Source organism: Helobdella robusta, assembly GCF_000326865.2.
Source record: "Helobdella robusta unplaced genomic scaffold HELROscaffold_14, whole genome shotgun sequence".
NCBI lineage: Eukaryota > Metazoa > Annelida > Clitellata > Rhynchobdellida > Glossiphoniidae > Helobdella > Helobdella robusta.
Genome location: NW_008703782.1, coordinates 513,351 through 526,485, shown reverse-complemented (window position 1 = coordinate 526,485; position 13,135 = coordinate 513,351). Strand labels below are relative to the sequence as shown.

Genomic DNA, 13,135 nt, shown 5'->3' with positions numbered 1-13,135 from the left:
CTAATCTATCTTATTAAGATGCCAAAACATTTTATCTGATGCATTGAAATGTATTATACTCGCGCGCCCGCACACACACACACACACACACATATATATATATATATATGTATATACATACATATATATATATATATGTATATATAATATGTTATATATAATTATATAACATATATGGGCGGTTATAATTTATTCCATTGAGTTTAATTCAATTTAAATGGATTTATATTTCATTCAGAAAATATTCGTCAACTAGCTATGCCTCTCCGATTGCTATTGTTGTTTGTTCTTTGTTATTGATGTATTTATAAATTATTATTATTATGGTAATTGTTACTGTTACTGTATAATTATTATTATTATGGTAATTGTTACTGTGACGTCACCGTAATAACATCGTTACGCCCGCCAAGATTGGCTGTGCTGAATTCTGAATTTTAAAGTAGTTAATGTTAATCAGTTGGAGAGTTGTACTTGAATGAGATGAATATTCCAAAACGTTCATAACGTAATTAATTAATAATAACATTAATAATATCATTAATGATAACAACAACATTAATAATGATAATGACATTCGACTATTACATTAAAAAAAATTAACTTTTCTCACCGTTACTAACGCTGCTACTACCGTTATTGGTACTACTACTACTACTGCTGCTGCTTCTACTATTACCACTATTATTACTACTTGAAATACTATATATATAAGTATAGGATGTCGTCCTCCAGTCTCAATAGTATTGCAAGTAGGATTGTGATGCTGAAGGAGAGGCTTAAAGTAAACGAAAATAAGTTGAAACTTTGCAACGGTTCTTCTGAGAATTCTTTTTATTTCGATAACAATAATCATAATAATAATAATACTAATAGTATCAATAACAATAATATCGATAGTAAATGCGTTAATAACGATAATAATAATAACTGCTCTGGGGATAAGTTTCGTTGTCTTCTGTACGAAGGTATTGAATTTGTTGAAGAATATCACAATAACGATAATAATAATAAAATAAATTATTATAATAATAATATTTGTAACAATAATAATTTCGATGACGACGACGACGATGATGATTGCTGCAATAGTATTTATTTCTTCATAGAGCCGTTTACGGTTCCTAATTTCTATTGCAGATGTACGCTCAGCGGTTTCCGTAATAAAAACGGAAAGGGTGTACACTACGTTAGTGAAGTTAGCCACATTGTTAATGTCAATACTTTGAGTCTTACTGCTGCCGCTGCTGCTGTTACTACTATTACCACTGCTGCTGCTACTACTACTGCCGAAAAATCAAATTTTACTGACGATAATACGGTAAATATAGATAGTAGTAGCAATAGTAAAATGTTGAAAAATTCGTTAGGTAATAAGAAGCATTCTACAATTTACGATATAGGTAGGCCTAATGACGTTTGTAGTTGTAGTACCGCCAGTGTTCTTGGGGACCATAGAATGGTGAATAAATTCATACCTCTGACGTCATCCTCTTCTTCCGTAGATAAATATGTGAGTGACGAATGGTCATCATCAACGTTCGCCGATATATATGATGTGGGTGATGATTCAAGTTTGGAGTTTAGGAATTTAGCGTGCAATTGTTATATCTATGGTACTTATCTCGAGTCATACTGTGAGGTTAAGCGTTATCATTGTCGTTGCTCTAATAGTACTAGTATTAGTAGTAGTAGTAGTAGTATTAGTAGTAGTAGTAATAATAATAATAGTGACGATAATGATGAAGACGAGAAAGTTGAAGAGTATCTAAATTATCAAAGTTTTCAATGCAATTGCTACTTAAACAGTGACTATGGTTCTGTTAAACGTGAAGAAAATAACTTTAATTTCTCAAAACATTCAGATTTCGTCGATTCTATTACTACTATTATTACTAATACTATTACCACTACTACTAATACTACTGCTGCTGCTACTACTACTACTAATACTACTACCATATGTAATAACAGTTGTAATGGTAATGGTGATTTCGGTATTTTTGATTTTTATGGCACACCAAACTCAAGTTGTAACTGTCATGTTGGTAAAAAAATGATGGAGGGTAAAAGTAATGAAGAGACCGCTGGTGGTTTAGTAGGCGGAGTTAATGTAGCTAAAAATAGATTTATCAGTTTAAAATGTCATTCAAAGGGTCTCGAGAGTGATTATGATGGTTATGGCAACAACCACAGCAATAGCAGAGACAAACAGCTGATAAAAAACAACCTGAATGACGACAGCAATGACATTAACGGCATCGATAGCTGCAACGGCGTTTATAGCAGTACCGAAAATAATAACTACATCAACAGCAGCAACAAGAATGACACTTACTACAACAGCATCAAAAACATTCAAAATGTACTTGAACCCTCTCAGAGCGTTTCCCTTTCTACTGAGAAAGAGTTCTTAGAACAGATTTTGGACAGTATAATTATTAACAATACGAATCTTACTAAATCTACAAACGATGACGATGATGGTAATTGTAATAGAAATTATAGTGAAGACAATGTGACTATTGCCAATCCCTGGTTTACTAACAATGCGTCATTCGATGATAAGTTTGAAGACAAAAATATCGATAACAACTACAATAACACCGATAAAAATAACAATAATCATAACAATAACAATAGTAACGATATTAATGATAATAAACCTAAAAATGGTAAAATCTTTCAATTGGTGCCAAAAGTGTCAGGCCCTATCACGGACTACCCCATAGATTATAAAGAACATCTGCTCTGTTCTCACCAAAAGTACGGCAAGTCGATCAGCCCCATTATAAATATAATAGAGGATGGTAGGTATATCGAGTTAATCTCGAGTTCATCGCAAACTGATAATAATAATAATAATAATAAATGTAACAATAATAATAATAAATATAATAATAATAATGACGTGTGTGATAACGTCAACGACAAAGTTTTTGCAGAGATGTCCTTCTATCAAAGCCAGATTCAGAGTTATTATGACAACGAGAAGAAGCGTTTAAAAAGTCAAGGTCACGGTCACCATCATCATCGTCAAGGTCAAAATAATCGTCATTATCATCATCACCACCATCAACAACAGCAGCAGCAGCACGATCATCATCATCATCATCTGAGTAGCCAAAATCATCATCATCGTCATCATAATTATCGTCATCACGACTACAAACCTCCAAAGGAACGGAATGACTGCTTTACTAAAAACATCAACAACAACAACGTTATCGTTACGTCACTAACAACAACAACGACAAATTCCCTTTTCACTGTTTTAGAGGAAGAGGACAGTTCCAATACCCCTACAACTGCCGTCAACGTCACCAATAATAATAATGATGACGTCACGGTTGTTAGCGCTGATGATGATGAGAATGATAGTAATAATAATAATAATGTTGTATTAATTTATGCTAAGAAATGCTAAAACTACCTTTCATGTTGTAGATAATATATAGTCATTTTGTGCAATATTATGTATATTTATAGATGGATGGATGGGTAGATAGATAGACAGACAAATGGATAGATAGAAAGAAAGGCAGAGAGAGAGAGTGAAAGAGAAAGAGAGAGAGAGAGAGAGACGCAGGCATATACATATAATAATAGCTGATATTGATTGATGATGAGGAAAATTCTACTTTTTTAATGGAAATTTTCTGTTCTCGATAATGAGATTGTTACTACTGTTACTGTAAGAATCAGAGTTATTATTATTACTATTGTTATTGTTATTATTGTTATTATTATTATCATTGTAGTTGTTGTTAGTGTTATTGTTGTTGTTTTACACTATTATTATTATTTTTATTATTGTTGTTGTTGCCGCTTGTGCTACTATTATCGTCTTGTCATTTGGATATTTTTAATGAACTTGACACAGAGCGACAATACGCACACACACACACACACACACGCACACACGCATGTATATATATATATATATATATATATATATATATAATGAAATACATACATATGCATACATACGTACATAGAAATGAATAATTAAATTTTTTTCTATCATAATGTTCATCCTTCAAATTTCTTGGTTTGGGACCTAATGGGTAGAAACTTTGAGTATTCTTCTGAATTCTTTGAATTGAATTTCGAATTGAATGCACACACACACAGAGACACACACACACGCACACACACACGCACTTACACACAGACACACACAAACAAACTCACACACAGACAAACACACACATGCATACATGGATGGACAGTAACGTAACATGAATGTTTTTACAATAACAACACAGACGTTACCACCAAGCAATTCGACCACAAAATGTTGTGAAGAGGCACAGATGAAAAGAGTATGTGTCGATTGATTGATTGATTGGTTGGTTGGTTGGTTGGTTGGTTGATTCATTCATTCATTCATTCATTCATTCATTGATATATTGTATATTATCATCGTCATCGTAATCATCATCATCAGAATCATCACAATCTTCATCATCATCACAATCTTCATCATCATCACAATCATCATCATCATCACAATCACCGTCATCATCATCATCATCACAATCACCGTCATCCTCATCAGGAGGTGCGTTATAGGAACCAACCAGCTCAGCAGAAGAACAAATGTGATAGGTCCATGTCTGCCTCTTCAGCTGAGAGCTACAACACAAGTGATGACGACGACGACGATAATAATGATGATGATAGTATAATGATGATGGTTTTGACGATGATAGTTATAATGATGACGGTTTTGATGATGGTAGTTATAATGATGATGGTTTTGATGATGATAATTGTTGCTGCTGTTGTTGTCGTTGTTGTTGTTGATGGTGATGAATGTGATGACGATTGTCATAAAGGAAGTAGTGATGATGATGACGATGATGATTGTGATGATGATGATCGTCATAAAGGATGTAGTGATGATGATGACGATGATGATTGTGATGATGATGATGATGATCGCCATCCTGATCTTCAAAGGTAGCTCGGACGACGATGACGACGACACCAATCCGCGGGAGAGCATTCAGGTTGTGACTATGGAATGAAATATTTTGTTACCACTCTACTGTACATAAATTATGTTAATTTCTACGCGCCTGCTATGCTACGACGATAATTATGCATAAATTATGTTAACTGGGTACGTAAAATTAACTCTTTATTAGAAAACGAGCAAGGGGTTTCAGGATTTTTGCGTTAGGAACATGCAGCAAGCGGCTTTCGGCAGAAGGGAGATTGAAATTGCCGAGCAAGGTTCCGACCTCACTGCTGTCGTTGCTGATGATGACGTCATTGTTGTGGCTGTCGTTGCTGATGATGACGTCATTGTTGTGGCTGTCGTTGTTGATGATGACGACATTGTTGTGGCTGCTAATGATGATAAATGATAAATGCGTTGGCTATTTGAGTGCTGTTTCGTCATCAACAACAACAATAATAATTATTATTATTGTTGTTGTTGTTATTATTATAGAAATGCTCGGTTTAATGACCTTAAGAAGAAAAGGTCAAACTGACAAGCCCTTGATTGGGGCAAAGATCATTGGATGCACGCACATCACTGCTCAGACTGCTGTTAGTGATGATGTTGATGATTGTTATTATTATTATTGTTGTTGTTGTTATTTTTATTGTTGATTTTTTTTTATCATCATCCAGGTGTTAATAGAGACTCTACACTCTCTTGGTGCCCAAATCAGATGGTGCGCATGCAACATATACTCAACACAGGTAGGCCAAACTCGTTAACATAATTTATTCATAAACTATGGCTTGTAGTCTCAAATAGGTTGCTTATGATCGTAATTAATTATACGTTTTGTTATACTTTTAATTGTTTAATTACTTTGATTCGTTCGTTATAAAACCTTATTGCTGCTATTCATGATTTTAAAAAAACCGACCAATCAGAACGAAGTTGCAGCGGCATTGGCTGAGGCGGGCTTCTCAGTATTTGCTTGGAAGGGCGAATCAGAGGCCGACTTTTGGTGGTGCATCGATCGCTGCATCCAATCAGATAACTGGCAGCCTAATTTGGTGAGCTCTGATTGATCCAGTTTATTTTCAATAATTCATATTGAAAACTTCTGATCGGCCTATTTGAATAAAATAATTCGTATTTAAATTTTTCATGGGTCCACTTAGTAATGGTAATTACAATTATAATTACAATACTTTTAAAATTAATTTGCTAAATAAAATTAACACGGGTTATTATCAATTTTTCTTTGTTGTTTTTTCTTTGTTGTTTTCCGCCAAAGATATTAGACGACGGTGGCGATGCGACCCACCTAATCCTAAAAAAGTACCCCGCCATATTTGGATTAGTGAAAGGAATAGTGGAGGAGAGTGTGACCGGGGTGCATAGGTTGTACCAGCTCTCCAAATCGGGCAAGTTGTCGGTGCCCGCCATGAATGTTAACGACTCGGTCACTAAGGTAGTAGTGATGCTGCTCTTGCTGTTGTTGTTTGCAATTTGTTTGTGTTTGTTTGTGATGAACGATGATGATAATGATGATAATAATAATAATAACGAAAATTATTATGATCATAATTATTATTATAATTATTAATGTTATTATGATCATAATTATTATTGTTATTATAATTGTTAATGTTATTTTTATTAAATCAACAGACAAAGTTTGACAACATGTATAGCTGCAGAGAATCAGTCTTGGACGCGTTAGCAATTACAGACCTACCTAACTAATTAACTTAATTAATTAATTAATTGAATGAATTGATTAATTAATTAATAATTAATTGAATAAATAAATTAATTAATTAATTAAATTTGAAAGATTAAAAAGAACCACAGATATAATGCTCGGCGGCAGGCAAGTTGTAGTCTGTGGCTACGGAGAGGTTGGCGCTAATTAATTAATGTTAATTTATGTTAATTAGTCAAACGAAGTGATCCCACTGGCTGATGGAGATTTATTACTGACCTAATTATAATTTTAGGTCGGTAAGGGCTGTTGTCAAGCCCTGAAGGGCATGGGGGCGGTTGTCATGGTTACGGAGATTGATCCAATTTGTGCTTTGCAAGCCTGGTTACTATTATAGCTATTATTATTATTGTTATTATTATTATCATTATTATTATTGTAAGCAGTAGTAGCAGTTGTTGTTGTTGTTGTTGTTGTTGTTGTAGTAGTAGTAGTAGTAGAAGTAGTAGTAGTAGTAGTAGTAGTAGTAGTAGTAGTAGTAGTAGTAGTAGTAGTAGTAGTAGTGGTAATGGTAGGTAGTGGTAGTAGTAGAAGTAGTAGTAGTAGTAGTAGTAGTAGTAGTAGTGTCGATGATGATGATAATTAAGACGATGACGATGGTAATGACAGTTTTGATGTTGATAATGATAATACGAATGGCGATGATGATGATGAAATAGATGATGATGGTGATGATGAAATAGATGATGATGATGATGATTTTTTTGCCACCCATAAATAGTATGGACGGTATGAAGGTAGTTAAACTGAGCGAGGTCATAAAATCTGCCGATCTCGTCATCACGTGTACAGGTCTGATTAACTGAATGAGTGAATGAATGAATGAAAGATTGAATGAGTGTACGAATCTGAATGAATGATTGAATGAATGATTGAATGAATGAGTGAATGAATGAGTGAATGAATGAGTGAATGAATGAGTGAATGAATGAGTGAATGAATGAATGAAAGATTGAATGAGTGAATGAATGAATGAGTGAATGATTGAATGAATCAATGAATGAGTGAGTAAACGACTGAATAAGTCAATTAGTGATTTGATGGATTAGCGAATTTTCTATTGAAATAATGATCTGTTGGTTGGTTGGTTACTTGACCAATCATTAAATAGTTATCAACCACGACCTACTTCAGCGACCAGTCATCAAATGGTAATCAACTATGACCTACTTAATCGACCAATCAGGTAACAAGAATGTAGTGACGAGAGATTTGATGGACAAGATGAAGAACTCTTGCATCGTCTGCAACATGGGACATTCTAATAACGAAATTGACGTGGTAAACATTAGCGACCTCTCATGTATTTTTATTTTATTTCCAATCAAAACAACTTTTACACGAGCAATTTAATCGGCCAATCAGATTAGAACGTCTTTTTCGCAAATATTCAAATCGTCCAATCGCGTAACATTAACAAATACAAGCACGTACTCTTGAAGCAGCAGAATAAACTTTATTCAAATTATACTGACCAATCACAAAACGGTATTTAAACTATTATCCAATCACACACAGAACAGCCTTCGTACCCCTGACCTGACATGGGAGAGGGTTAGATCCCAAGTCGACCACATCATCTGGCCAGATGGTAAAAGGATAATATTGATAGCTGAGGTATGTGTGTGCGTGCGTGTGTGTGTTGTGTGTGTGTATCTATGTTTGTATGCATACTCCCACCCCAGGGTCGCCTAATAAACCTCAGCTGTTCAAGCATTCCGTCGTTCGTTGTGTCTGTCACGGCGGCCACACAAGCTCTCGCCCTCATTGAGCTCTTCAATGCACCTGCTGGTAGATACAAACAAGACGTCTATCTACTGCCTAAGAAGATGGGTACGTTTGAATGAATGAATGAATGAATGAAAGAATGAATGAATGAATGTTGTGGTGACCTTTTGACCTAGCGCTAGAGTGCCTGAGATTCAGAGCCTATCCTATCATGTGCATCTTTCATTGGTTGTTGCGCCATTCAGTTACATAGGCTAAACTATGTGAATGAAAATTTTCAGTAATTATTATAACCATAATTTGTATACTCTTTATAATTTTCACCAGAATTATTATAATTATAATACAGACGAGTACGTGGCCAGCTTACACCTGCCCAGTTTTGACGCTCACCTGACAGAGTTAACGGACGAGCAAGCAAAATATCTAGGCCTCAGTAAGTGCGGACCTTTCAAGCCTAATTATTATAGGTTGGTTGCTTCTTGTTTATGCTCTTTGTTGTTTATGTACTTTGTTGTTTATGTTTTTTGTTGTTTATGTTCTTTGTTGTTTATGTTCTTCGTTGTTTATTTTCTCTGTTTTTTATGTTTTTTATGTTTTTTGTTGTTTATGTTTTTTGTTTGCATGTGTATGTCTTGCGTATCAGTATAATTTCTCCTATATATCGTCATCTCATTCCTTTATTCTTATCCTTCTTCACTCAGATATTGATACAGCAGCAGTGTTAATTGAATGTCCGATTGAAAGATCGAGAAAGCTTATTTCTTCATATGCAACATCTTCGCCATCATCATCGTCGTGCCCATTATTATTATTGTTATTATATTTTTTATCACCTCACAATCAATTGTCTCAATTCTACATATTCTGATTTCAATTTTAAATCGCAAACCTCGTTCAATCTATATATATATATATATATATATATATATATATATATATATAGGTTTTTATATAAATGAACTTTTATGTCAATTTTCTTATCAAATTGGTTTTATTCTAAAGCTTTTTTTGTTTTAATGTCGGTTTCGTTGTAGTCAATCAATCAATTAATCAATCAATTATACCATTTGATCATCAATCAATCAGTCGATCAACCTACCAATCAATCATTCGATCAATCAGCCAGTCTATCCAGCATTCAATCAACTAATCAATGTATGTTAATTTTTTATTCGCTTATTTAATGTGCTAACCACTCATCATCCATTTAGCGTTTCTTCATTCAGTTAATCATTCAATCGATTTATGAATTAAATACTCATCTATCCATTCATTCATGCATTCATTCACTCATTCGTCTCTATAAAGTTCTATTTTCAATTGATAAATGAAATGATTACTATGCTACAAGACATGCGTTCATCCTAAATGTCGTACCCCTATACACTTATACATATATATAAAAAGATATATATATATATATATATGTATAACATTTTAGATGTAATTTCATCTTTATATATATATATATATATATATTTTTTTCTAATATTTGGGCCAGATGTTTCATTCAATTTTATCTATGTATGTAATTAACGCGTTCTATATATATTAATATACATATATATATATATATAAATATATACACACAATTAGGTTATTTTAAGTATATTTAGTACATAAATGTAACTCCATGTTGTTTTAAATTATTATTGCCATTATTATTAGATTTTTCGTTCTATTTTTTTAAAACTGAGCTATTAATAGCCTCAATGTTTGCGTCATTTTAACTGCTTACTATAAATAGCACCAAAAAATCAATAACAACCTGTTCGTTTATGGTCTCCAGGTTGAATGGGTCACTTGCTATGAATATCTCAAACTATAAATTAATCTATTAATAGCCACATACGCAATGATTACGTCACGATTATTTACTATAAATAGAATTTTTGAAATTAAAACTTGGATACTTATTTATATGCTGATTAACACCTATTAAATTTAATTAATATAACATCGGGCTTATGCCTATGAATTTTAGTAGCGTATATATACATATATTATTTTTAATATTGCATATGTATAGATCTATATATACATTAGTTTAACTTACATTTCATATATTTAAAATGATTTCGTATATAAGCTTCATGTAAAATTGTGGTTTTAACATATATATATATATATATATATATATACATGTTCGTATGCGTAAGAAAGATGGGTTATTTATATGTCTAAACTTTCATTCGTTCATTCATTGATTTTAAAATTTATAATCTTTTAAAATTCTATTTATTTATTTATTCCTAGTTTAATTATTAAAAGTTTTGAATTGAAAAAGATGAATAATAAATTTATTAATTAAATAAAGTAAAATCATTCTTTTGTGTGTTTCCAGGATATTTAAAATCGTAATGTAAAAAGTAAATAACTAATATTATTTCCATTATTATTATTATGATCGTTACTTGTCCGTAATATGAACAATAACAAGACAAAACTGAATAACAAATATTAATAAATAAAACAATAATATTAATAATAAGAACAAAAACTACAATAATAACAAAGCAAAACATAACATGACAACATTGCATACATCAAGGGAACATACAATAACCAAATGACAAAATTTTACTACACACACACAGGCACACATACACATATACCTGCTTACTATTTCGATAACAATCTTACTCTTTTTGCTTTTTTGGCAGTATATATTGCAAATTTCATAATCAGCCAATCAAATTAACCCACCCACCAAAATAAATCATCATCCATCCAATCAAAACTATTCTTAACATTCTCAACCAATGGAAACTCTCTTTGCCATTGGATTAATTAGATAGTATATATATATGTATTCTGATCAATTCTTCTTCGACTTGCCGTGTTCGTACTTATTCTTACTTTGATGCCACAGTAAGTAGGGTATGGCCAGTGAGGGCAGGGTCATTATTACAAAGGCCGACCAATCAAGCTGCAAAAAATTAGGTCAACATGTTAATATAAGTAAGCATTCAAAAGCGGGTCAACATTTAATTAGGTCACCATATCAATATGCAATAGTATGAACATAGGTCATTACATGAATAAAGACCAACATTTAAATACAGGTCAGTATATTAATATGTTATAATATTAACTATAAATAGACCATAATATTAATTTTAAATAGATCATAAATTAAATTGGAAAAAGCAAAAATTTGGACAGAAAACAAATAAGAGTTGACAAATACATTGATAAACAAAAAGATGAATTTTAAAATCTAAATTAAATTTCTATAATAGCGGATAATAATAATAAATAAATAGATAATAATATAAAAATAAGCAATGACAACAAACCACATGGGCAGAAAATCTCCTATCGTAATCTTTGTAGTTCATGAAATAGCCTTCACCCAATGAACTTGTATAGCCAGTCTTTCCATGAAAAGTTAAATTAAATTGAAAAAATAATATTATTAAACGATAACAATAATGATATTTATTGTTACCAGATGTTAAAACATAAAACTAGGATAACAATTATAACAGACAATAACACTGCTGTTATAATTGTTATAACTGTGCCTAAAATATTTCTAAAAATGGCTACTGATTTAACATCAATATATAGACAAAATGAGTTCAACGGCATACCAAATTTTCTAAAAAATATTTTTGTAAATTATTTTGACGAAGAACAACAAAGTTTTGAAAGACCTCAAAATGTCTTGTTCAAGACCAACTTTTAAAGTTTATTAAAAGCCATTGCTAGAGTTGTCTTTTAGAGTTGTTTAAAACCAACATACATAGAATCCACGAAGAAGATTTTAATTATTGTACCATTCAGATACAATTACGGAAATGTTGGGGAATATTGATGAAGATTATAAAAATACAGCAAAAATTCTGCTATCTGGAAGTAAAGTTAACAAAGAATTATTAAAGGCATTTCCGGCAATTATTTCAACCCCAAGAAGAATGCAATTAATTGAAAGATTAGTAAGAACACAGGATACTAGTTTTTTTTAGAAATGTCAAAATTGTGGTTAGGTATTTTATTTTATATTTAACACAATATATTTATTTATATTTATATACTATATCTCTTCCTGCAATACTTTAATTTATAATGTCTATGCCTAGCTACTCCAAATTTTATCTATCTTCGAAATAAACAATTTTAAATCATGTTGCCTTTTACATAAAATATTTCATGGGGAATTGATATCAACCGACACAATTCTCACCGGATCAATAAAGCTGTTGCTCAAATCGCCATCGACAAGATCAGTGATTGATTGCATGTTCAGGATTAAAACTCCAAAACGTGAATACCGGTTCTGCAATATTTGTTTTTATGGGACGAAAAAATGGAACTCACTCCCGGACTACAGTAGTGCTCAAAAAATTGTGAACACTCACATATTTCATGGGAAACATGAATAAATTTGCTTGTGAATCGAACAGATTAAAATGTTTGGGTAGCAATCTTTCATCCTTAATTAGAACTATTATTCCTAACATAAATTATGAAGGTTTTGTAAAGTTTAAGGTTTTAATATAGGAGAAAAAAGAATATGAACCAGAGAACCGAAAATTAGCTAAAAATCTGGTAAATTGGAAGTTGTGAATTGAGCTTCAGTAATTCATCTTACTTACTATTTTATTGTCGTCTGGTAGCTATAAATACTCTATGGTTGTCTAGGTAACGCGTGGAAAAGAAATATTTGCAAAAGCTAGTTC

General features: G+C 32.0%; 2 protein-coding genes across 2 annotated transcripts in view; one reads left to right on the top strand and one right to left on the bottom strand.

Moving 5' to 3' along the window:
- The first annotated feature begins 4,286 nt into the window (after positions 1 to 4,286).
- On the top strand, positions 4,287 to 9,247 carry HELRODRAFT_186768 (hypothetical protein). Its single transcript, XM_009014550.1, has 17 exons — positions 4,287 to 4,324; positions 4,561 to 4,649; positions 4,966 to 5,015; positions 5,154 to 5,241; positions 5,462 to 5,562; positions 5,647 to 5,718; positions 5,899 to 6,024; positions 6,249 to 6,425; positions 6,626 to 6,672; positions 6,792 to 6,855; positions 6,955 to 7,043; positions 7,441 to 7,511; positions 7,906 to 8,000; positions 8,238 to 8,336; positions 8,405 to 8,552; positions 8,797 to 8,914; positions 9,149 to 9,247. Exons 1-17 carry the CDS (start codon positions 4,317 to 4,319, stop codon positions 9,156 to 9,158), a joined length of 1,452 nt encoding a protein of 483 aa, XP_009012798.1. The 5' UTR covers positions 4,287 to 4,316; the 3' UTR covers positions 9,159 to 9,247.
- A 2,021-nt stretch (positions 9,248 to 11,268) lies between these two features.
- HELRODRAFT_74464 (hypothetical protein) overlaps positions 11,269 to 13,135 on the bottom strand; it is a gene marked incomplete at both ends in the record, with an annotated part of 7,203 nt that continues 5,336 nt past the window's right edge. Inside the window, 2 exons of the mRNA XM_009014549.1 lie at positions 11,269 to 11,379; positions 11,750 to 11,827. Coding sequence (XP_009012797.1) covers positions 11,269 to 11,379; positions 11,750 to 11,827 — 189 coding nt within the window. The remainder of the gene's footprint in view (positions 11,380 to 11,749; positions 11,828 to 13,135) is intronic.